The following is a 24,960-nucleotide window of genomic DNA, read 5'->3' as shown; positions in this document are numbered from 1 at the left end:
TTGTGCTGAGTGCAGAGCCTGATGCAGGACTCGATCTTACTAGGATCATGACCTAAGCTCTAATCGAGTCAAATGCTTAATTGACTGAACCACCCAGGCAACCCTAGTTTTGTCAGTTGTTTATGGTTGTATAACTATATCACAATCATAATATAGCACATTTCCATCACCCCAAAGTTCTTTCTCCTTTACAGTGAATCCTCCTCCCCTGCCCTCAGGCCTTCACTGATATGTTTTCTGTCAATATTGTTTTCCAGTGTTTTTTGAATTCCATAGAATGGAAGCATACAGTATGTAGTGTTTTGAGTCTGGCTTCTCTAATGTGGTATAATGTTTTTGAAATTCATCCAAGTTGTTGTGTGCATCAATAGTTCATTTCATTGTTGAGAAGTATTCCATTGGATGGACATACCACCTTGTTTTTTTTTTTAAGATTTTATTTATTTATTTATTTGAGAGAGAGAATGAGAGAGAGAGAGAGAGAGCATGAGAGGGGGGAGGGTCAGAGGGAGAAGCAGACTCCCCGCCGAGCAGGGAGCCCGATGCGGGACTCGATCCCGGGACTCCAGGATCATGACCTGAGCCGAAGGCAGTCGCCCAACCAACTGAGCCACCCAAGCCCTGTTTTGTTTTTTTTTAGTCCATCCATCTCTTGATGGATATTTACATTGTTTCCACTTTGGGGCCGCGATCATTTGCATACAAGTCAGTGTTTGCAAATATGTTTTAATTTCTCTTGGGTAAATACCGAGAGTGGGATTGCTGGCACATATGGCAAATGTACCTTTAACTTTGTAACAAACTGCTAAACCATTTTCCAAAGTGGTTGTGCCATTTTGTGTTTACTCCAGTCATGCATATAAGTTCAAATTGCTGAGCATCTTTGCCAATACTTGGTGTTAACAGACCCTTCAATTTAATCTTTCTAATAGATATATTGTGATATCCCATTGGGGAGCATTTCCTTAATGACTAATTATGGCAACTATCTTTTCATGTGCTTATTGGGTATCCATAATCTTCTTTGGTAAAGTATCTGCTGTTCAAATCTACTTACCTATTTAAGAAATTGGTTGGCTTATTTTCCTATTGTTTCTTAGTATTTTCTTTTTATTTGTCACATGTATGTATTGTGAGTACTTTCTCCAGTTGGTGCTTGCCTTACCATTTTTTAAACATTTTCTTGAAGAGCAATTTTTTTTTTTAAATTTTGGTAAAGTCTATCTTATTGCTTTCAAAAAAATGGTTCATGGTTTTTGTATCCTATCAAAAAAAAAAAATCTGTTCCTAACAAAAGTCATAAAAACTTTCTCCTATGTTTTCCTCCAGAAGTTTTAAACTTTTAGCCTTTATATTTAGGTCTGTGATCTATTCTGAATTATATTTGTGTATGTATATTAAGAGTAAGGACCGGGTGGCTGGCTGGCTTAGTCAGTAGAGCATGCAACTCTTAATCTCAGGGTCATGAGTTCAAGCCCCATGCTGGGTGTAGAAACTACTTTAAAAAAAAAAAAAGAATGGGCGCCTGGGTGGCTCAGTTGGTTGAGCAACTGCCTTCGGCTCAGGTCATGATCCTGGAGTCCCGGGATCGAGTCTCGCATCGGGCTCCCTGCTCGGCGGGAAGCCTGCTTCTCCCTCTGCTGCTCCCCCTGCTTGTGCTCTCTTACTCTCAAATAAATAAATAAAATACTTTTTAAAAAGAGTCAAGTATCAGGGCACCTGGGTGGTGCAGTAGGTTGGGCGTCTGATTTTTGGTCTTGGCTCAGGTTGTGATCTCAAGGTGGTAAGACTGAGCCCATACTGGGCTCTGTGCTCAGCGTGGAGTCGGCTTCAGACTCTGTCTCCCTCTCCCTCTGCCCCTCCTACTCATGAGCATTCTCTCTCTCACTCTTTCTAAAATAAATAAATGAATCTTTTAAAAAGTTTTAAAAAAGAGTCAATTATCATTTAAAGAAATCAAGAAAAAATTCTATTTACCACATTTTAACATTTCTTGTGCTCTTGGTGTCCTCAGGACTCGGAGGCTGCCATCCACTACCAACCTGGAGCTCTACACCTCCTATGTCTACCTTTACATGACTTACTACTTTGACCGTGGTGACGTGGCTTTGAAGAACTTTGCCAGATATTTTCCTCATCAGTCTCATGAGGAGAGGGAACATACTGAGAAACTGATGAAGCTGCAGAACCAACGAGGTGGCTGGATCTTCCTTCAGGATAGCAACAAACCAGGCTGAAGAGAGGGAGAATGGGCTGAATGCGATGGAGTGTGTGTTACACTTGGAAAGGAGCATGAATTAGTCACGACCGGAACTGCACACACTGGTCACTGATAAAAAACAATCCCATTTGTGGGACTTCATTGAGACTCATTACCTGAGTGAGCAGCTGAAATCCATTGAAGAATTGGGTGACCACGTAACCAACACACACAAGATGGGGGCTCCCGGATCCGGCATGGTAGAGTATCTCTTGGATGAGCACACCTTGGGAAGCAGTGATGGTGAGAGCTAAGCCATAGGCTGTCTTCCCGTAGCCTCCAGGGTGACTGCCCTGCTCACCGAGGCAGTGCACGCATGTTGGGGTTACCTTTATCTTTTCTATAAGTTGTACCAAAACATCGACTTCACTTCTTTCATTTGTACCATTCCTTCAAAATAATTTGGTACTTCTTTGAAAAAAAAAAAAGGGGGGGGGATGCCTGGGTGGCTCAGTCGTTAAGCGTCTGCCTTCTGTTCAGGTCATGATCCCAGGGTCCTGGGATCGAGCCCCGCATCGGGCTCCCTGCTCAGTGGGAAGCCTGCTTCTCCCTCTCCCACTCCCCCTGCTTGTGTTCCCTCTCTCGCTGTGTCTCTCTCTGTCAAAAAACAAATAAAATCTTTTAAAAAACAGTAACAACAAAAACCAAAATAATTTGGTACCCCCCCAATAAAACAACAATAACAAAAAAAAACATTTCGTGTGCTCTTCATTTCTTTCTGTAAATCCCCATTTCTGTTCAGTGTCATTTTCCTTCTAGAAGTCCAAAGAACGTCCTTTGACTTTTCTTTCAATGTAAATCTACTGGTCACAAATGACCTCGGCTCTTATTTGTCTGAAAATATGTGTTGTCTTTGCTTTGCAAGATATTGCTGCTGGGTAAAGAATTTTAGGGTTTTGTTTTGGTCATTTTGTTTCTTCGGGTACATGAAAGATATTATAGTCCATTGTCCTCTGGGGTGAATTGTGTTTTGTTAAAAATTTCAGTCATTCTTATTTTTGTTTGCATGTATATAATGTGTCTTTTTTCTCTGGTGTTTAAAAATGTTTTTTTTCTTTATCTCTAGTTTCTAATACTTTGTTGTATTTTTATTTTTTTAAGGTTATCTCCATGCCCCACATGGGGCTCAAACTCATGACCCTGAGATCAAGAGTCGCTCACTCCCCTGCCTAAGCCAGCCGGGCACTCCTCTGATACTTTCATTATAATGTGCCTAGGTGTGCTTTTTTCCTTCTTTTCTAGGACTCCAATTACATGTATGTTAGATTACCTGATATTATCCTGCAGGTCACTGAGGTTCTGTTCATCTTGAAAGCATTTTTGTCCTCTGTGTTTCATTTTAGATATTTTTTTTTTTAGATTTTATTTATTTATTTGTCAGAGAGAGACACAGCGAGAGAGGGAACACAAGCAGGGGGAGTGGGAGAGGGAGAAGCAGGCTTCCCGCTGAGCAGGGAGCCGGAGGTGGGGCTGGATGACCTGAGTAGAAGGCAGACGCTTAACGACTGAGCCACCCAGGCGCCCCTCGTTTTAGATAGCTTTTATTTTAAAATCTTTAATTTCACTAATCATTTCTTCCCCAATGTCTACTCTATTGCTAATTACATGCAGTAAGCATTTTCCACACTGTACTTTTTTGGACTAGAAGTTTATTTTTATTCCCCCTGTTTCTCAGCCATTGTTTTTTGCCTGGCCTGGTGAAGCTGCACCGTGTGCACATGCAGTGATAGTCCGCCAAAGACTCGTGCGGGCCTCTGTGAAAATTCATGAGCTTTTTCTCAGGACAGTTCCCTGCTGTCTGGTACATTGCCCTGAGAATTCTAGCCACCTTGACCTCACTCATCTCCCATCTTTGTCCCCTCACTTTGTGAAACCATTGTGTTGAGTTTGGGGTCCCCTCCCCCCGCCACCCCGACCCGACCACAGCCAGGATCTCACCCGCCGGCAGAGTCCAGGAGCAACGGTAGGGCTCCTCTTGTTTTTTTTCCCCTTCTCTCAGGAGTCATAGTCCTGCACTGCTTATCATAAGCTGTCTGCAGCCCATTGTTTCATACGTTTTGTCCAGTTCTCCAGCTGTTTAGGGAGGAAGGACAATTCCCATAGCAGTTACCCACTACAGTCTTTTTATCAGCTGGTCAGGGATCTATTGCATGGATACGCCAGACCTTACCCATCCAGTCTCCAGCTCTCCTCCGTAAGGTTGTGTAACCCGTAATGAGTCACTTCATCCTTTTTTTATTTTTTTTATTTTTCTTTTTAAGATTTTATTTATTTGAGAGAGAGAAAGAGAGAGAGTACATGAGAAGGGGGAAGGTCAGAGGGAGAAGCAGACTCCCTGCCGAGCAGGGAGCCCGATGCAGGACTCGATTCCGGGACTCCAGGATCATGACCTGAGCCGAAGGCAGTCGCTTAACCAACTGAGCCACCCAGGCGCCCCACTTAATCCTTTTTTTAAAAAGATTTTATTTAGGGGCACCTGCTCCTGCTCCGCGGGAAGCCTGCTTCTCCCTCTCCCACTCCCCCTGCTGTGTTCCCTCTCTCGCTGTGTCTCTCTGTTTTATTTATTTATTTGTCAGAGAGAGAAAGAAAGAATGCAGCCAGGAGTGTCTGACTGGCTCAGTCGGTTGAGCATGCGATTTTTTTTTTTTAAGATTTTTAAAATTTATTTGACAGCCACCAAGGCGCCCCTGAACATGCGAATTTTGACCTTGGGCTCAAGAGTTCGTGTCCCACCTTGGGGGTAGAGTTTACGTTAAAAAACAAAGTAACAGGGGCGCCTGGGTGGCTCAGTCGTTAAGCATCTGCCTTCGGCTCAGGTCGTGATCCCAGGGTCCTGGGATCCGAGCCCCGCATCGGGCTCCCTTCCTCAGCGGGAAGCCTGCTTCTCCCTCTCCCTCTGCCCCTCCCTGTGTTCCCCCTCTCGCTGTGTCTCTCTCTGACAAATAAATAAATAAAATCTTTAAAAAAAATAAAAAACAAAAAACAAAGAAACAAACCGCCCCACAGCATACAGCCAGACAGACTTCCAGCGTAGCCGTGTAGTTGTATATTCCTACCTGGAGAGTAAAAGGAGAATTCTAATTGCTCCACATCATTCCGACACTTGGTATCGTCATACTTTCTAATTTTAGCCACCCTCATAGAGGCAGAGAGGCATCTCATTGTCGTTTAAATTGGCATCTCCCTGCTAACCAGTGACCTTTCCCTTTATATCTTTTGGCCACGGGGGTGTTTTCTTTTGTGAAGTGCATGTCGCCTTTTGCCGGATTTGAACTGGGTTGTTTTTCTCTCCATGATTTGCTGGAATTTCTGTTTTGTTCTGCCCTTTTTCTGCTAACTACATCGTGGATGGCAGTCCTTGCTCAGATATACATACCGCCGCTAGCTTATCCCAGTTCGCGGCTTGCTTCTTCGCTCTCGCGGCGGTGCCTGCCGAGGGCGCCACGTGTCCCCTTCACTGCCTGCAGCCCGCGCCCCCGACGTGCCTGGCGCCCAGCAGGCCCCCACAAATGTCTGCTGAATGAAGACCACGTTGCAGTTCCAGCTCCGGGCCTCCGTTTCTCGCTGTGGGCATGCTAATTCCCGTCCTGCCCATATCACAGGGTTTTGTTGTGTGAGACACGCAGGAGACCCAGCATCCGCTCAGCGCAGCTCCGGCTCTGGAAATTCTCAAGCAGAGTCAGCTTTGCGATTCAGAAAAGGCGGAGCGGGATTCCCTCCCAGGAACTTGCCTGAGAAGCTCCACGTGGGAGCCCCGCCCACAGCAGACCCCACCCACAGCTGTCACTTCGTCGAGGGGCGGGGCAGGGAAGGCGCAAATGGGGGTGTGGTTAGAACCCGAAATGAGGAAGCGGGTGGAGTTATGGAGGTCCTGACCAATGAGAGGGAAGGGCCCTGAGCCGGAGGGGGCGCGGCTGAGCGGACGGCGAGGGCGTTGTCCGCGTTTCCATTGGGCGGCCGGCGTCGCCAGGGAAACGTGGTGGCCCGGAGGTGGCGGGGCGGGGCTTTCTTGGGAGGCGGGGCTTCCGGGGGCGGACCGCCGAGCCGGAGCGCCCGTCGTCAGCTGACCCGCCGCCATCTTGTCCGCCATTTGCAAGCGGCGCGGCGCGGAGCCGGAGGGGAGCGGGAGTGCGAGCGCGGCCTGCGGAGCAGGTCGTAGCCGCCGCCGCCCCGCGGACAGCCGCCGACCTGGCCTGGGAGTACGCCCCGCCGCGGCAGCCGGCAGCGCAGCGCTCCGCGGGCGGCAAGCGCGGCCCCCGGGACCCCGCACGGTGCCCCGCCGCGGGCCTCCCGGGGCTCGAGCCCGGCGGCGTCCGTCGCGATGGCCCTCAAGATGGTCAAGGGCAGCATCGACCGCATGTTCGACAAGAACCTGCAGGACCTGGTGCGCGGCATCCGCAACCACAAAGAGGACGAGGTGAGCCCGCGCGCCGCGCGGGGCCGGCCCGGCTCTGCCCGACCTCGGCCCCAGTACCGACCTGGACCCGGCCTCCGGCCCCGGCCTCCAGCGCGTCGCCGAAGCCCCGCTCCCGACTCGAGCCGTGTCTGCTTGCGACCCGGGCCGCCCCATGCCTACTCTCTCCCCGAGCCTCAGTTTACCCCCGAGGGCCGAGGACGGCCCCTGGCGGGACCCGAGCCGCAGTTCTCAGGACCTTCCTTCCCTCCCGTGTGTGTCGGATCACCTGGGGGGCTCTGCCGCGGGGTGGCCCCCCGTGCCTTCAGTTTACCCGCCGGGTGTGGGACGCCCGCCTTCCTCCTTCCCGCAGGTGTTCGCGGAGGAGACGGAAGGGCCCTAGCTCCTGTCCAGGGCTCTGGACTCCTGTTTGGGGACTTCCCGTGGGCCGCCCCCGTTAGTGCGCGTCCAGGTCGCTCTCTGGGGCCCTGTCCGGAATCGGGCCTTGCCTCCTGGGCCCGTGTCCCCGGGAAGGTGGGGCCGCCCCTCCTAGGGAGGGAGGGAGACAGCGGGAGCCCTGATTCAGAATACGGAAGCCGCCGAGGGATCCTGGGATGGGGAAGCCGCAGTCAAGTAGAAACCCCAAAGGCAGGGCGAGGGGAAGGTTTTCCAGAAGTAAAACCGTCACCGTGGGCACCATTTCCTTCCCTCCGCCCCTCCCCCCAACCTGTGACCTAGATTTGAGAGGAATGGGGACAGTTAGTGGCCCTCAGGCCGCTGGCTTCCTGGAGCCCACACTCACACGAGGGGTGGCGAGCGAGCACCGCGCTTTCCTAGGGGGAGGGAGCGGCTGCCCTCAGGAGCCGGTCCCACCCCCAGGCTCTCCCGCCCTGCTCACGATGGCGCCGGGAAGACCCGGCAGTATGGGCTGGGAGGTGCCGAGAAGTCAGGGAATTTGTGGGGAGGCCCTCTCAGCCCCGGTCCATCTGCTGGGCCTGAGTTCCTGCCGCGCTGTTGCACGTTTTCAGAATGGGCGTGACCTCCCCAAAAAGTAATGGGGTTATTTTAGGTCATTTCCATCCTCCTTTCCTTCCCCAGCTGCTCCTGGGTTTTGCCTGGAGTTAGAAGCTCTGGCCAGCGGTGTTGGTTACATTGTGTGTCTCAGTCCGGGACCTCAGTGTCTTTGAGTCGGAGAAGTAGCCGGTTGGGCTGGATTTTACTTACCCAGAGCGGCCAGGCGAACGTGGAACAGGTTCACACCCTCAGGCTTCTTGTGTGCACTGGCCGACCTCCTGATTGTTCTCTGTCAGTGGCTGGTAGTGAGCAGCCTGTTCTGGGATTCCCGGGAGGGACCACGGTCCACTCCAGGCAGGGCAACTCGCATTTAGGGGGATGCCCACTGTCCCTGGGCCGTTCCCCAGGCCATACTTGATTCATTGAGAATCACTGGCACCATCTCCACCCTTGGGGCCCTTTTAACGGGGGTGTTGGTGGTGGAAGAGGCTGCTGTCGGAAGTCATCAAAGCCAGGGTTCTGTGTGGGTCCTGCCCTCGACCTGTGGGCGATTCTCAGAGGACGCGATGTCTTGGTGCCATGGTCTCCTCACCAGAAGATCGTGGTGATCCGGAGGCTGGTTACTGAGGCCCCCCTTCTGACCGCAGATGTTCTCTACGCCCCTACACACGCAGCAGAGATGACTTGCTACTCGTCTAGTTCCCCACTCTGTGCCTCCATAGGCCCTTCCCTTCTACCCACTGCACCCCAGCAAGGACGTGTGTTTTCTGCAGCGCTCTAGTTCCCTCAAGGTGTACTGCTCATAATAGATTTTAGCTTAAAACTTGTGTGTGGCATCCTACAAATGAGGCTCAACTGGGCCTTGAAAGCCACGTGGAAATGCAGCGTGATTCACAGTAATTTACTCCTGTTGTGTGATGTTGGGAGACGTGCGTCCAGGCTCTTGGGCCTATTTGGGTGAGATGAGGAGAGCCTCCCCTATACAGTGGGGTGACAGCCACCTCCCCACCTCACTGTGCGCTTCTGAGGATACAGTGGTGCTCAAATGTGGGCTTCTGTGAGCACCAGACCACCCCACGAAGCTGTCTGCTTGGCTGTTCCAAGTCTCAGCCTGCAACCCCTTAGTGGGTTGTGAATCCAATTTAATGGGTTATGTTAAAAAAGAAACTAGAAAATCCCAGTCCCTCACGCGCACAGAGTAACTGCTGGTTATTGAAACTTACTTTAGCTGTGTGCATGCGTGTGGATTGGGTTACTGTGGAAACATATTAAAATGAGTCCAAAAAGTTTGAAAAACTGGTCTAATTCATACATTTCTAGGGTGCTTGAGTTTATTTTTAATCCTTAAGGTATCCTTAAGATAGAGCACAAACAGTGTTGGCAGATAGGGGGAAATCCACTTACGAATATCCTTGCTTCTAAACTTTGGATATGATCGGGGGAAAGACCCAAATGACTTCTAAATTTATTCTTCTGGGTACTCTTCATATTTGGGAGAAAGCTGTTTTTTCAGTCTTTTTAAGCTGTAGAGTCATACCCATAGTTTTAAAAATATGCTCGGTGGTTTGTTTTTTAAGAGATTTCTTTTTTTTTTTAAAGATTTTATTTGACACAGAAAGAGTATAAGCAGGGGGAGCAGCAGGGAGAGGGAGAAGCAGGCTCCCTCCAAGCAGAGAGCCCCACGTGGGGCTTGATCCTAGGACACTGGGATCATGACCGGAGCTGAAGGCAGATGCCCAACCGACTGAGCCACCCAGGCGTTCCCCCCACCTTTTTTTTTTAAGATTTTAATTAAATAAATTTATTTGAGAGTGAGAGAGAGCGAGCATGAGTGGAGTGAAGGGAGAGGGAGGAGTAGACTCCCCGCTCAGTGGGGAGCCTGATGCTAGATTCCATCCCAGCACTCTGGGATCATGACCTGAGTCAAAAGCAGACACTTGACTGAGTCACCCAGGTGCCCCTGCTCGGTGTTTATTAAAGAAGAAGGGAAAAGCTCCCTCCCTGTAACTCAGTTTGGAGTATATGCTTTGAGGTTTTTTTCTGTGCTTAGAAATCGTGGGCAATTCTGAGTGTCTGTTACGATTCTGTTCTGCATCCTCGGGTTCCCAGCCGGCTCAGTACGTGGAGCCTGCGACTCTTTATCTCGGGGTTATGAGTTCAGGCCTCATGTTAGGCATCATAGAGTTTACTTAGAAGAGATTCTGTTGTGCACCTGGCCGGTTAGTGTAGTGGTCCTTACTGCTTTCCAGGGTACAGCATAAGAAGACCTCCCACGGATCTTTAACATGTCCCACTCCCTGGTCTGGACGTGCCCTAGTTTATTTCCCAGCATTTAAGTGGCTTCACTTCCTTAGGCACGGGCCCTGAGTGGATCTACTAGTATCTGAATAATGTCCACTTGGATTTGCTTGGGTATAAACACTTCCAACCCGTTTAACTGGTGTTTCAGAACTTCATTCAGTTTGCGTAGAGTAGTATTTTGAAATGACATGTAGTCTGGGATTAAGATTGAACTGTATGGAATTGCTGATGCTCTGTTGTTTCTGATCTCAGAAATTGCAGTTTCCTGAGGCTCAACCCAGGAGGTTGGTGGTGGGGCCCGTCAGGCCATGGAGGCGCATGCAAGACCGGAGTCCGCTCCAGGGACAGTTACTGAAGCACAGGTCATGTCTGGCCTGGGTCAGGCACTCAGGGCTTTGTGGCTGTTTGTGAGAGGTTCCTTTTATTTAACAGCTTCTGAGGAGAATCAGATACTGAGTTTGAACTGAGTTATTTCTTTTTATTTAATGACATTGGTCATTACCCTAAATCAGGGTCTCCCCCCTCGGCATTGCTGACATTCAGGACTGGATCATTTTGGGGGTGGGGTCTGTCCTGGGCACTGTGGGAGCTGAGCAGCATCCCTGGCCCCACCCACTCGCTGCCAGGAGCATCTCATCGTGATAACCACAGACATCCCCAGACGTTGCCCAGGGGAACCGCTGACCCACATTGATAAGAAAAATCTCCCTAAATTCCCTAATGATCTTCCCTTCATCCGTGCACCCTGTGTCTCCTATATTGTCACCATGTTGTTGGTCCCTGTGATATTGTGAGGTAAGAAATATTTATTTTGGTCTTTGTCCCTCGCTGTAGGCACAGAGCTCCTAAAGTCTTTGTCATTTTCTAAACAATAAAGGTATTAGGAACATTCTTGTTTACGTATTTGGTCTCTGCCCCCAGTTCCTGACCCTGAGCTCCTAGATCTGTTGGCATTTTCTGGGTGACAGAAGTGTGTTTCGTTCTAATGAGATGACCTGGTGGGCTCCTGGATGGGAGCGAGTCACCAGAGAGACCATGATTAGAAGCTTGGAACTTTCAGCCCCACCCCTATCTTTGGGGGAGGGGAGAGGGCTAGGGATGGAATTAATGATCTGTCAGGCATATCCCTAACCTGTGGGGTTGGGGGAGAGTCTTGGTTGGCGAAAGGATCGTGTGTTGGGAGGATGGCAGGGTGCAAAGCAACTCCACAAGGACAGGAGCCCCTACAGTTGGGACTGTTCTGGACACCTCCCTGTGTACTTCTTCATCTGGCTATTGATCATATTGTCTGCCATGTCCTTTATTCTGTACTCAACTGCTAAAGGCAAACAGGTGCTCTCCTGAGATCTCTGAGCTGCTTTGGCACATTAATCGAACCTGAGAGGAGGGGGTCATGTGAACTCCAGTTCATAGCTGGTCGGTCAGAGCACAGGTGACAGCCATCCTGGGCTGGGGGCCAGGGTCAGAGGTGGGGGGCAGTCTCGAGAGACTGAGTGCTGAGCCGCCGGCATCCCTCCCAGGCATGGGAGCCGAGGAAAAGCGGTCCCAGACAGACATGCAGTGTTTTCTAGATTTGCTTCTTTCCTAATCCTTATTCATTGTGAAGTTGTGGTGCATAGGATGTTATGTAGTTTATTTTATTTTATTTTATTTTTTGAAGTTTTTAATTATCTGCCAGAGAGAGAGAGAGCGCACACGCACACAAGCAGGGGGAGTGGCAGGCAGAGGGAGAAGCAGACTCCCTGCTGGGCGAGGAGCCCGAGATGCCGGACTGGATCCCCAGACCTGAGCCGAAGGCAGAGCCTTAACCCATTGAGCCACCCAGGTGTCCCTGTGATATGTAGTTTAATTAATATAATTAGCTTAAGTTCTCTGAGTATAATTTCCTTGCGTTGCTTATAACTTTATCACTGAAATTTCTCTACACGGTCTGGCGGACTATTGCCTAAAACATAATTCTCTGGGTCTGGCTCCTTCCTGACGCTCGCCCCTGTAGGGTTAGGGTAACCTGGTGCTCTGTCTGCAGCACTTTATTTACCTGTTTGGCTGTTCTGGACATCGGGGTGGTTTCCAGTCTGGGGCCTTTTATGAACGACTCTCTGGGGTGGGATTGCTGTCCAGCTGCTGGGGGGCGCTGCCCACCTACCGGCGCGCTTTTCCCGGCGCAGGTCCCAGCAGCAGGCGGTGGGAGTGCCCCGGAGTGCGTCTGGAATGGACAGGACAGATGGCAGTTCTCACTTCCCTGGCTGAGAACACAGCTAGGTGTGCTTTCCTCAGTGCGTGGCTGTTTGCATTCCTTGTGGCATTGTCTCTTAGGGGCATTCCTCGCTTTTCCTGTTTGTGTGGCTGCCCATTTGTAGGGGCTTTTTAAAGGGCCCGCTCTAGGCGTGGTGTGTAGCCAGACCGTGGGTAGGGCGGCTGGGAGGACCAAGGCTGGCATTGGGGTTGTGTCTGCATTTGAACCAGCCTCCACGTGGTTCTCGTGTGCACTACAGTTTGGAGCACCCGGTAGCGGTGGTAGAAGGAGGGCAGGGTGACCTAGGTATGCTGGAAGCCAGCTCTTACCTCAGTACTATGGGGGCCACCCTGGGTACTCGATGCCAGGAGCACCCCTGGGGGGCACAGTCAGCCCACACACACACACACCCCTCTGCTCTAGGAGATCTGCTGGTTAGGGAGTGGGGGCGGGAGGTTGAAGGTTAGGAGGTCTGAGGCTTGCATATGGGCTTCCTCCCCCACCCCCAAGCCATGGACCCCTCCCCTGCTTTGCCCAGGGCCTGTGGAGGGCACGGAGATGGCAGGCGCTCCCCACCTCACCATCCCTCCCTAATCTTGGTTTGCCCAATGCTGCTTGCGTGGGCCACAAATTGGGCCACATGTTGTGATCCTATCCTTGTTAGGCAGGCAGCACCCAGGCTCACAGGTGGGTGCTGGCACCACTGTCCCTACGGGGGGACCCTGGTATGTAGGGTCACGTCCTGCCTCTGCTTGGAGTCTACAGGACAGATGTTCTTTCAGCAGAAGGACTTGGACCTTTGACCTGACTTGGCAGCTCCATCAGTCCGGCTGGGTCTGGGGGGGGGTGTGGCACCTGCTGCAGGGAAGAGGGGCTGCTGCTGTAGGACACAGAGGAGCGGGCACAGCAGAAGCCCTGTGAGCGTCTGCAAAACCGGAAGCAGGCCCATCCAGGTCCTGTGTGGACTAACACGTGGGGGTTCTGGATGATCCATGGTGATTTTTCCTCTACACAGTCTTACTGAGGTATGATTTACATACCATAGCATTCATCTGCTTTAGCTTGAGGTTCAGCGAAAGTTTTTAAACATTTCATTTATGGGGCGCCTGGGTGGCTCAGTGGGTTAAGCATCCAACTCTTGATTCGGCTCAGGTCGTGATTTCAGGGTCGGTTGTGAGATGGAGCCCTACGTGGGGTTCCTCACTTGGCATGGAGTCTGCTGGAGATTCTCTCTCTCCCCCTGCCTTGCCCCCTGCTCATGTGCGCAAGCACTCTCTCTCTCTCAAGATAAAATCTTTTAAAAAAATAAAAATAAAAATGTCGTTTATTTAAAGTTATCTTTATACCCAATGTGGAGCTTGAACTCCTGACACTGAGATCAAGGGTCACATGCTCTTGCAACTGAGCCAGCTGGGCGCCCCCAGATTCAGTGAATTTTAGTGTTTGCAGAAGTGGACAGCCGTCAGCACAGTGTCACGTTAGAACATTTCCATCACCCCCGAGAGAAACCCACGCCCATTTACAGATGCTCCACCTCCCCTAGTCCCCAACTCCCTTAGTCTTTTTCTGTTTTTTGGTTTTTGTTTTGTTTTAAGATTTTAATTATCCACTTGAGAGAGAGAGCAAGCACCAGCAGGGGGAGCCACAGGGGGAGAGGGGGAGGGAGGAGCAGGGAGCCCAATGCGGGGCGCGATCCCAGGACCCTGGGATCATGACCTGAGCCGAAGGCAGACGCCCAACGACTGAGCCACCCAGGTGCCCCTCTACTTCTGTTTTTATGTATTTGCAGCAAAGGCTTTTGTTTATTATTTTTAAAAAGATTTTACTTATGTATTTTGGGGGGCGGCGCCCGAGCACGGGAAGGAGCAGAGGGAGAGAGAGAATCTCAAGCAGACTCCCCACTGAGCACAGAGCCTGGCTCAGGGCTCCATCCCGTGACCCTGAGATCACGACCTGAATGGAAACCAAGATTCAACACTTAATGGACTAAGCCCCCCAGGCGCCCCTGCACCAAAGGCTTTTGAATGGTGTTCCCGCCCCTTAGGTGGGCCTTGCCACCCCTTGGGCCGAGGGTGACGTGGGCCAGGAGGGTGATGGGAAAGTCATGATTGACTGTGCACAGGGCCTGGGGGCTGAGTTGGGGGGCGGGGCAGGGGCGGGGCTCTCTGGCTTCTGTCCTGCTTCAGCCTCCCTCTCTGCGGCCGCTGGAACTGTAGTGGGTGTGGGTGTCGGCGTAGGGCCTTTGGGCTTGTGCTTCTCCGGGCTCGCAGAGGCTCGTCTCGGTTGTAGAGGTGTTGGAGCGCAGCCGGGGCCAAGTGAGAACAAGGACAGCAGCCTCCGTTGTTGCTCACGCCGCGTACAGTCAGGAGGACGTCTTTTCATTTCCTCACCGACATTCCTACATTTGTGGGTTAAAATGTATTGAAGTGATGGTGACGCCAGACCGCAGCCAGGTTCTTGTCCGAAGGTGGGTAAAATTGTCCCCACCATGTCCCAGTCGTGATGACTTGAAATTTTTCTGATCTGAGAAATTTGAAAGGCTTGGGACACTGATTAGATTTCTCACTAGGACATTCCGTGCACGCTAGGCTCTGGTGGTCCCTACCGCCTAGGGGCCCAGAGGTCACAGGACTGCTGGGGCATATGCTCATGAAGTGAGGGGTGTGGGCTCCAAGTCCCTGAGCTGGGGAGCCGGTGGGGCCCACAGCCAACTGTGGGCAGTGACAGAACTGGCCTGTTTGGGACAGTCCAGAGAACCTCTCAAAAACGTCAAGGGATGAAGCAAGTGAGATGCCCTTCAGCAGGTGAGCAGGTAGGTGGGCTGGTCCATCCAGCACTGAACATGAGCCATCGAGCCAGGCAGAGACACGGAGGCACCTCAGCGACACGTCCCTGGGTGAGAGCAGCCGGGCTGAGAAGGCCACACACCGTGTGGTTCCGGGTCTAGGACGTTCTGGAAACGGCAGAACCGCGGAGGGGGAATGAGGATCAGCCGTGGCCGGGGTGGGGGAGGGTGATCGGGCGGAGCACGGAGCGTCGGCAGGGCCAGGGACTGCTCTGTGCCACGCTGTGATGGTGGACCGCTGTCCGTGACACTCGTCCGAACCCACAGCGTGTGCGGCACCGACAGTGAGCCCTGGCGCCACCCGCGGCCTGTCGTTCACGATGTCCCAGTGTGGGTCCGTCAGCTGTCACAAACATCGGGCTCTGGCGGGGAGGCTGGTCATGGGGGAGGCTGTGCATTTACAGGGAGAGGGGGCCTGAGGGAACTCCACCTTCCACTCTGTTCTGCTCTGAACGTAAAATTGCTCTTAAAACAAGTCCAGGGTTGGGCGCCTGGGTGGCTCAGTTGGTTAAGCGACTGCCTTCGGCTCAGGTCATGATCCTGGAGTCCCGGGATCGAGTCCCGCATCGGGCTCCCTGCTTGGCGGGGAGTCTGCTTCTCCCTCTAACTTTCCCCCCTCTCATGTGCTCTCTCTCTCTCATTCTCACTCTCTCAAAAATAAATGAATAAATCTTTAAAAAAAAAGAAAAAAAAAAAAAAAAACAAGTCCAGGGTCCAGCCTTGGATGGAGCTGCACTCCTCAGAACCAACTGCAGGGCTTTGCGAAACCCACTCTGGGCCTCACCCTGGAGATCCTGACACCACTAGTCCAGGGAGGGCCTAGTGGTGGGCTAGAGGAATCTATTGTGGGTTTTTGTTTGACTTTTGATTATTAGATTTAAATAAAGTTCTTCAGAGAACTCTGCAAAGTGGCCAAGGTCGAAATGGTTATTTGGTATTAGACCTGAGGAGTTCCTGTGTAATGGAAGTTTGTGTCCTTTGTTTAAGTTAAGTTCTCTAATAAAGAAGACGATATGGAAAGGGCATGCATTTCAGTCCTTGGTTTGCTCTGTGCTGAAGTGTGAATTTGCACCGAACAGGCTGAGGTATTTGAGAAACTGAGTCATGCTTGTACCTCTCACTTTCTTTTCTTTCTTTCCTTTTTTTTTTTTTTTTAAGATTTTATTTATCAGAGAGCAAGAAAGAACATGGGGGTAGGGGGCAGAGGGAGAAGCAGGCTCCCTGCTGAGTAAGGAGCCCACTATGGGGCTCCAACCCAGGACCCTGGGATTATGACCTGAGCCGAAGGCAGACACCCAAAGACTGGTGGCTCAGTCTGTTAAACATCCACCTCTTGATCTCTGCCCAGGTCTTGATCTTATCAGGGTTGTGGGTTCAAGCCTCACATTGGGCTCCACACTGGGCCGGAGTTTAAAACAAACAGACAAACAAACAAATAAACGTCAATGCAGGGCGCCTGGGTGGCTCAGTCATTGGGCGTCTGCCTTCGGCTCAGGTCATGATCCCAGGGTCCTGGGTTGGAGCCCCGCATCGGGCTCCCTGCTCCGCGGGAAGCCTGCTTCTCCCTCTGCTGCTCCCCCTGCTTGTGTTCCCTCTCTCGCTGTCTCTTTCTCTGTCAAATCAATAAATAAAATTAAAAAAAAAAAACTGAATGCTGTGTAGTCACTTGTATCTTAGACATTAAAATCTTTCTAATTTACATTTTTATTATAATTTTCTGGATTTAGATCATGTCCACATGCCCTGATCAATTTTGTTTTCTTGTTGTAAAAGGGGAGTAGATACTCTGCTTTTTTGTTAGCAGTGTTGTATGTGGATGAGAGATGAGCGTCCTGTGTTCCACTTTCCTTCCTTTACCTTCCCGTGACTCCATCTAAGGTAATATTTAAGTCCTCCTGAGTGAGCAGGAGACAGATTCTTCTCTGTACTTATGACTCCCCTTTTCCTGTCTGTAGGAGCCATGAGCCGTGTGCCTCTTTTCCACCTAAAAATTAATGTTCAGGCAGGGCCTTCCTGAAAGTCAGCCCTGCTTCTGTGAGGCTCATCTGTCCTCCCCGGTGAGTGCTCTGAGGTGCAGGGATGGATGTCCCCGGGCTTCATGTGTCCACCTCTGCCCCCTGGGGGATGTTGTCTTTTGTAGGGAATGCGGGTCAGCATTTTCCCTGCTGTCACGTGGCCTCCATGGTTTCTGACGACAGCGTGGATCCTTTCTCCCCTGTATGGAGCACGGCCTTTTCCTCTGGCTGCTTTCAGGATTTTCTCCCAGGGCACCTGGCTGGCTCGTCAGAAGAGCATGTGACTCTTGCTCTCGGGGCCATGAGTTCGAGCCCCGCACTGGGTATAGAGATTATGTAAATAAATTTTAACTTAAAAAATTTTTTTTTTCTCCTAATTTTCAATTTTTGGCAGTTTGACTTTGACTTGTTTGGGTGTGGTTTTCTTTTCGTTTTCTGTTCTGGGTGCTGAGCTTCTTGAACCTGTAAGTTTATGTCTTTCACCGAATTTGGGGATGTTGTAGCCATTTGTTTTTCAGATATAGTCTCTGTCCCGCCCTTACCTTTCTGGGACACCAGTTACACCTGTTACACCTTGTGGTGGTGGTCCGCAGACCCTGAGGCTCAGCTCATCTTTTCTCAAACTTTTCTGTCCTGGCTGGATGGTTTCTATTGTTCCACCTTCAGATTTGCTGACTTTCTCTCTCATCTCCAGTTTGCTCTTCAGCCCATTCAGTGACTCTTATTTCAGAAATTGTTTTTCAATTCTAGGCTTTCCATTTGCTTATTTTATATCACTTGAGTTTCTCTGCTGAGATTTCTCTTTTTATTCTTTATGGGCATATTTTTTTTCTGGTCCATGAGATCATGGTTAGAGTTGTGAAGTTGAAATCTTTGGGTGTTAATTCCATCATTGGGCCCAGCTCAGGGCCAGTGCACCGTGATTGTCTTTTTTTTCTTGAGTCTAGGTAGTGTTTTCCTGTTTCTTATTTTGAAGAACTTCGGATCATATCCTGAATGTTGTGACTGGTCTGTTGTAGAGGCTCTAGATTCTGTTCTGTTCTGTGAGAAGTATTGTTTGGGGGCAGTTAGCTTGTCTGGGCTGGGACTCCAGCTCTGCCTCTCTTGTGGGCAGGAGGCAGGTGAAATGTGCTCACTTCTAGCTTTATCCGGCTGTGTGGAGTGAGCCGGGCATGGCTGGCTCCGGGTCAGCTGGGCTTTGGGCTGAGTTTGTGTGCGGAGTGTGGGCACCCCCCACCCTCCTCTGTCTGGGATTTCCTTCCTCACTTGGCAGCCGCTGTGTTAGCCCTAGTCTCTGCTTTCTGGTTCTTGAAGCCAGGAGACCAAAGCCGCAGTGACATGGTGCTGGAGATAAAAGCCAGGATCAGCGTGATGCCCAGTGCCTTTGTGCTTGTTCTCCAGTGCCTCCCACCATTTTCAAACTGTCTTTGTGGGAGGCTTGGTCTGATGGGAGCCCCTTGGACACCAGCAGCCGTGGACTGTGTGCTCTCCTGAAAGCTGGGCGGGGAGGCCCCTAGACTGTCTGGAAGATGGTTGTGTGCCGGTAGACCGCATTGTATTGATCCAGCAGCAGCAGAACATTCAAGTTTTTTCTCTGGGGCTGTCGCAAGCCTGCTGCTCTGTACGTTCAGGGGGTAGTTTTGTTTGAATCCCTGTTTTTGGTGTTCTTGGGTGTACACCCAGGAGCGGGACTCTGCTTGCCCTTTTAGGAGCTGCCAGGCTGTCTCCCACAGTGCTATGCCGTCTCCCAGCCCCGTCCTCTGTGTGTGAGGGCCGGTTTCTCCAACGCCTGTGACCGCCTTTTTGTTCTCTGCCTTTTGTTCACAGTCGTGATCCGGGACGCAAGAGGAGTCGTCTGTGCGCCGGGCGGGACTACACCTCCCCAAGTGGGATTCAGTAGTTCGAAGCCTATTGGAAGGCTATAGTGACGCTTGTTCCATGGCTCCGACTCATCAAATATTCATAAAACATCTGTGGCGGAGAGGCGGCTCGAATAGCTCCTTTCCCCGTGAGCCTGCGTTTCAGGCCAGAACGGGCTGTGGTCTAGGGGGACGTGACTGGAGGGTGGGAGGTCAGGGTACAGGGCACTCGGAGCAGGAGTCTGCTGTCTGTGCCTGCCATCCGGGTCTCTTGGGAACCGGTCACTCCTGGGATGGCTCCGCAGGGGCCAACCATTGAATCTTGCCACCTGGTGGATGCCTGGGGATGTTCTAGTGGTTGCTGGTATCGGTCAGATGACAGACAGGAGGCTCCTTGTGCTTTGTGAAGTGCTGGGCATGTGTGGGGCTGGGGCGTTGGCTGGACAAACTCATTGTGAGCCCTGCAGTGGCCACTCACCTCATGGGTTCTCTTTGGGGCTGTGTGTCTCCAGGGCAGGGGTGATGCGAGGTTGTGCCCTGCTGCTCCCAGAAGGCACATCAGTGGCTCTGGTCCTCGTGTGTCAGAACTGCTTCAGGTCGAACCTGTCTGAGTGGTAGACATGCTGAATTCGAGAGGAAACCCAAGGGAATCCTAATACATATGTTCCCACAAACACTGCAGCTCAACTCACAAGGGTGGAGAAGTGGGAAAGACACAGGTGTCCGTCCGCCAGCAGCTAGATAAACGCCAGGTGGTCTGCGTGCATGTGGTGGGGTGGGGACCCCTTTCTTTTTTTTTTTTTTTTAAAGATTTTATTTACTGGGACGCCTGGGTGGCTCAGTCGTTAAGCATCTGCCTTCGGCTCAGGTCATGATCCCAAGGTCCTGGGATCGAGCCCCGTGTCAGGTTTCCTGCTCGGCGGGGAGCCTGCTTCTCCCTCTCCCACTCCCCCCGCTTGTGTTCCCTCTCTCGCTGTCTCTCTCTGTCAAATAAATAAATAAAATCTTTAAAAAAAAAGATTTATTTATTTGAGAGACAGAGAATGAGAGAGAGCACATGAGATGGGGGAGGATCAGAGGACGAAGCAGACTCCCTGCCAAGTAGGGAGTCGGGACCCCTTTCTGCAGCGTGTGTGAGCCCTGACACGCTGCTCCTTGAGAGAAGCCCGCAGGAGCCACAGAGACACCCAGACCGGCTTCCAGACCGGCTTCCAGGAGCGGCTGGGGATGGGGAGGGCTTGGTGTTGAGCACCCAGCTGGGCATTAGCCTCAGAGGGGCCCGTGAGGTGGACAGTGGGCAGGGACACCAGGTGGTGGGACCTGGTGGTTGTTTCCCAGCTTTGTGCAAGTCTCAGGAGCAAATCATTAAAAGTCTACACTAGAGAATCAGGAAGATTTCCACATCTTAACTTTTTGTGTTGAAATTCTTTTTAAGTTTTAGAACTTTTCCATGTAGAAAACATGAGCAAGGGGTACCTGGCTGGCTGAGAGGAGCATGCAACTCTTGATCTTGGGGACCCTGATCTCGGGTCATGTTGGGTGTAGAGATTGCTTAAAAATAGAATCTTTAAAAAAAAAAGAAAGAAACATTAGCTATGCACACAAGTTGGGAAAATTGAATAAATAGACGTTGAGGCACCTGCTCCCCTCACCCTCCTTTTTTCTCCAGGAGAACTGTGAGGGAATCCTGGGCATCTTACCACACTGAAATGACTTTTTTATAAACATTTATTTTAGAAAAAAAGTGTGAGGGAGAACATATATGTAAGCCAGGGACGGGGGAGTGGGGGAGAGGGAGAATCGAGAATCTCAAGCAGACTCCCCGCTGAGTGCAGAGCCCAGCATGGGGCTCGATCTCATGACCTGAGCCGAAATGAAGAATCAGACTATCAACCGACTGTGCCACCCAGGCGCCTCTGAAATCACCTTTTTAAATAACAGCTTTATTAGATACTCACATACCGTACAACTCACCTATTTAAAGAGTACCGTTCGGTGGTTTTTAGTACATTCACAGAGTTGTGTAGCCAGCACCATGGTCCATTTTAAAACATTCTGTCACCCCAGGAAGAAACCCCAGCCCCTGACACCCACAAACCCATCTCCTGTGTCTGTGGATGGGCCTGCTCTGGATGTTTCACATGAACAGAATCACACTGTGGCCTTTGGTGTTTGGCTTCTTTCTGCAGTAATTATTCTTAACTGTTTTAGTCAGGCACTTGTAATTTTTCATTTTCTTTTTTCCTTTCAGGCAAAATATATCTCTCAGTGCATTGATGAAATCAAGCAAGAGCTGAAGCAGGACAACATTGCAGTAAAAGCAAATGCAGTCTGCAAGCTGACCTACGTAAGTACCAAGGACTGTTTGCCCAGGCCACAGCACTTCACAGGGCCGCCCCCTCCCACACCCCTGCTGCGGTCAGGCTGCTTAGCCATCCCTCCATCCCTCCTTCTGTCCACTCATCGCCCATTTCTACCCACCTGCCAAACAGGGATCAACCACATTAGCTCCAGGTGCTGGCCTTGGCACGCCGAACTAATTTCTCAGAGTTGAGGGAGGGCGTGTCGTGATGACCCTGTGGCCCAGGGCACGGCAGATCCCACCTGGCCTGGGACAGGCTCCCCTCATCTGGCCTCATCTCTGGTCAGAAAGGAGGGGGAAGGCTTGCCGGGAGCATCCCGTCACCTTGGAGCTTTTATGAGAAGCCGGTTCACTCTCACTGGCGAGGAGTCTGCACCAGCGCTCGTGGACACTGGCATTTCAGCTGCAGACGCTTACCCTCCGCCTTTGTGATGAGCCCGTCCCTGGGGTTCTAAACGCGAGGACTAGCGTCAGAAGAAACAAAATCCTCCAGGGTGTGTGTTCGGCGAGGCCCACCCTCTGGGTGTGTGCACAGAGGGTGGTTTGCTCCCTCACCAGCTCAGACAGTGCTGAATGTTGGGGTTCAAGCCTTGGCATGTGAGTGGAAATCACTGGGCCTGTCTTTCCAACAGTTACAGATGTTGGGCTATGACATCAGCTGGGCTGCCTTCAACATCATAGAAGTGATGAGCGCCTCCAAGTTCACGTTCAAGGTGAGGTGGATGAGCTTGCCGTGGGACCCGAACCTCGTGCTTACAGGCGGAGGGCATGCCCTGGCGGGAGGCCACACTCTACAGAAACAGAGTGTGGGACATGAGCCTCAGCCCCTCAGATGCCGCTTCGGCGTTCGTCATCTTTATTAACAGTAACCTGCATGGTGTTTGTCTTTCAACTTTAAGGGAAGTCCGTGAAATGGGTTCGTAGGGTTGGTTGTACATTTTTGTAATACTCGTTAAAACAAACTTGTAATTTCCCCCAAAACAAGCAAGCACTGACCGTCTTACTCGGAGGCCCCCATGTGCCCCCAGCCCCAGGGCCTCGTAGTGTTTCTGAGCATTTCCCTGCACCTCATGGAGGCCCTGCCTGAGAGTGGTCTGGGGCCTACCTCCTCACTTGGTATCGTAACGTGAGTGTGGCTCCCACTTTAGTAAATACTCTGCAGAGTGATTGTCAACACCCACGACCCGCTGGAGGGCCTTGCATAGCTCTCTGGGGTTGGGGCTGGGGCAGGTTCCGACAGGAATGCGTGCCAGCAGGGCGGCGAGACCGTCTCCAGGTCGCGGGGCCCCAGCACCCGCCTGTGGGTCACTGGCTGGGTCAGTCTTGGGCTCCTCTCTGATGGACACCGTCGTCCTGCCCGCGGGCCCCTCGCGTTGAAGCAGCACACAGGAGGTGCTCTGCCTGGGCATTAAAGCATCACGTGCAAGAGTGATGGAGGCGTCTGCGTCAGCCTGGCAGGGAGATCTGAGAGCTAAGGAAAGCTAGTGCGTAGGCTGGCTTCCATGCCCCATCACAAAGGCAGTTCTGGGCTGCCAAGGAGGTGGTCGGGACACGTGCTCACAGAGGACCAGGTGGTGTGGCTGACCTTACGAGAACTTTGTGTTTCAAAGCCTGCAACCTCGGAGCTCTGCGACCGGTTCTTCCTCCTCCTCCTCAAATGACTTCCTGGAGGCCCCGAGGCTGGCCTCAGGCTGTTGCTCCCTGGCCCGGGGGCTCCCTTGTCTTGTGTCTGATGCCCTCCTGTCTGACTCACAGCGGATCGGCTACCTTGCTGCTTCCCAGTGCTTTCACGAGGGGACCGACGTCATCATGCTGACAACGAACCAGATCCGCAAGGTAGGCAGCCCTCCTGCACCCGTGGCTGTCGTGAGCCCTCACTGGGCGCTCCTGTCCCCCGTCCTCACCATGGTCTCCATGCCAGCCTCTCTGGTGCTCCGAGTGAGTGACGACTAGAAGGCGCTGAGGTGGCAAGCTCTCACTGTTGTGACCCTATCGTAAGCCCGTGGCTTCCAACACGGCCGCGCTATTGTCCGAAGACACCCAGAGGTGGTGTAGTGGGTCTGTCGGTCTGTTCTCAGGCGGCGGGTGAGGCCAGAGTGTTGCCAGACTTCCGTCCTCCCTCACTGGTGCTTCTGGGTGTTAGAAGGCTGGCTCCTGGCCGCTGTCCTCATGCCCCTCTCCCTCGGGTGGGAGTGCTCGCTGAGGTGCACACCCTTCCCCATGGGGGCCTTTCTGCCCACTGGGTCAGAGGGGGAGGGACAAGCAGACTCCGTGCTGAGCGCAGAGCCCGATTAGGGGCTCGATCTCATGACCCTGAGATCATGACCTGAGCCAAAACAAAGAGTTGGATGCTTAACTGACGGTGCCCCCCAGGCGCCCCTTGCCCATTGGGTCTTCTGAGTCACACTGCGTGCATGTCTTAGTCATGTATAATTTTTGTGTTTGGAGATGGTCTTGAAGATCCGTGAGTAATAAATTTCTTCTTTGGTCCTAGAGCTTTGAGCTGCTTTTGTGGAGTAGTAAGAGGGGGTGTCAGGGAGAATCAGAGGCTCGGCGACGGTTGGATGTACAGGCCAGACCCTGTGAGGTGTGCTTGTCCCCGTAAGGGGGCCTGGGAACCTGAGCTGGGCTCCTGGGCAGACCCTGCAGCACTCCAGCAGCATAGCACTGGCCAGGGTACATGTTGGCACAGGACGGGCTGCTGGGCCGAGCACTGAGCCTGTGGTTCTGAGGCAGCCAGCCATGGGTCAGGTTGTGTGGCAGCACTGGGCGTCTTGGGTGCCCCGTGGCTGTGAGGGGCAAGCTCAGCTGGGAGCAGCGCATGGGGGTGTCACGGGGGGCAGCCGAAGGAGGAGGGTGGAGGGGCTCTGGCCCAGCTTGGGTTTTCCTGCCGGCCATCTGGGCACAGGCACGCTCCCTACCCATCCTTTTGTAGCAACCTCTGTTTAGACCTAGATGGTCACCGCTTTGCACAGAGACGTGCCAGAGGCAGGTCACCTAGATCTACTCTGCTGGGGAGACCGCCCGAGCATGAGCTGTCCCTGTAATGGAGCAGAGGATATACCTGCTCTGTTATAAAACATTTTCCTCCGTTCCCGTCCCCAATGTTTGTAGTCTCTGTGTGTGTCATTTTAAATAAACCCACGACTTCTGGAATAACTTCTGCACACCATCCCTGTTCCCCACTCCCCGTGCCCTTCGAGTGGGGCTCTCCCTATTTAATGGTGACCCGTGTCCCCTCCACAAGCCTCCATTTCTGAAAAACCCTGTGGTGGCTCTTCACTGGCCCTTTGTAAGTCATGCTGAATGAGGAGTGGTCATCGAGGGCCCGAGTTCTGTGCCACGGGTCCAGTGCAGTTTTACCGTGTCGGCTCAGGCTAGAATGGATTTTAGGGGTGTTTTCGGGTTCTTACCGCCGTCCAGAAGGTGACCTCTTAAAATGCGTCTTGGTCTGTTTTTACCATGCTGTGTGGAGTTTGGGGAGTTCCTTAGGAAAGTCTCCCCAGGGCGCCTGGGTGGCTCAGTCGGTTAAGCGTCTGCCTTTGGCTCGGGTCATGATCCCAAGGTCCTGGGATCGAGCCCCGCATCGGGCTCCCTGCTCGGCAGGAAGCCTGCTTCTCCCTCTCCCGCTCCCCCTGCTTGTGTTCCCTCTCTGTGTCTCTCTCTGTCAAATAA

The 24,960-nt window shown here is 52.0% G+C and overlaps 1 protein-coding gene across 3 annotated transcripts in view; it reads left to right on the top strand.

Annotated features, from left to right (window-relative positions):
* Positions 1 to 6,336: 6,336 nt before the first annotated feature.
* Positions 6,337 to 24,960, top strand: part of AP3D1 (adaptor related protein complex 3 subunit delta 1) — a 39,654-nt gene continuing 21,030 nt past the window's right edge. Inside the window, exons 1-4 of one of the 3 annotated variants that reach the window (XM_027585183.2) lie at positions 6,337 to 6,677; positions 21,175 to 21,270; positions 21,918 to 21,998; positions 23,041 to 23,121. In XM_027585183.2, the coding sequence (XP_027440984.1) occupies positions 6,582 to 6,677; positions 21,175 to 21,270; positions 21,918 to 21,998; positions 23,041 to 23,121 (354 nt within the window). In that variant the 5' untranslated portion in view covers positions 6,337 to 6,581. Of the gene's footprint in view, positions 6,678 to 21,174; positions 21,271 to 21,917; positions 21,999 to 23,040; positions 23,122 to 24,960 lie in introns of those variants that run through there. The other 2 variants (XM_027585182.2, XM_027585184.2) reach the window with 2 other exon arrangements.

This window comes from Zalophus californianus, chromosome 1 (assembly GCF_009762305.2).
Source record: "Zalophus californianus isolate mZalCal1 chromosome 1, mZalCal1.pri.v2, whole genome shotgun sequence".
NCBI classification, from domain to species: domain Eukaryota; kingdom Metazoa; phylum Chordata; class Mammalia; order Carnivora; family Otariidae; genus Zalophus; species Zalophus californianus.
This window is presented reverse-complemented; position numbering and strand designations above follow the sequence as displayed.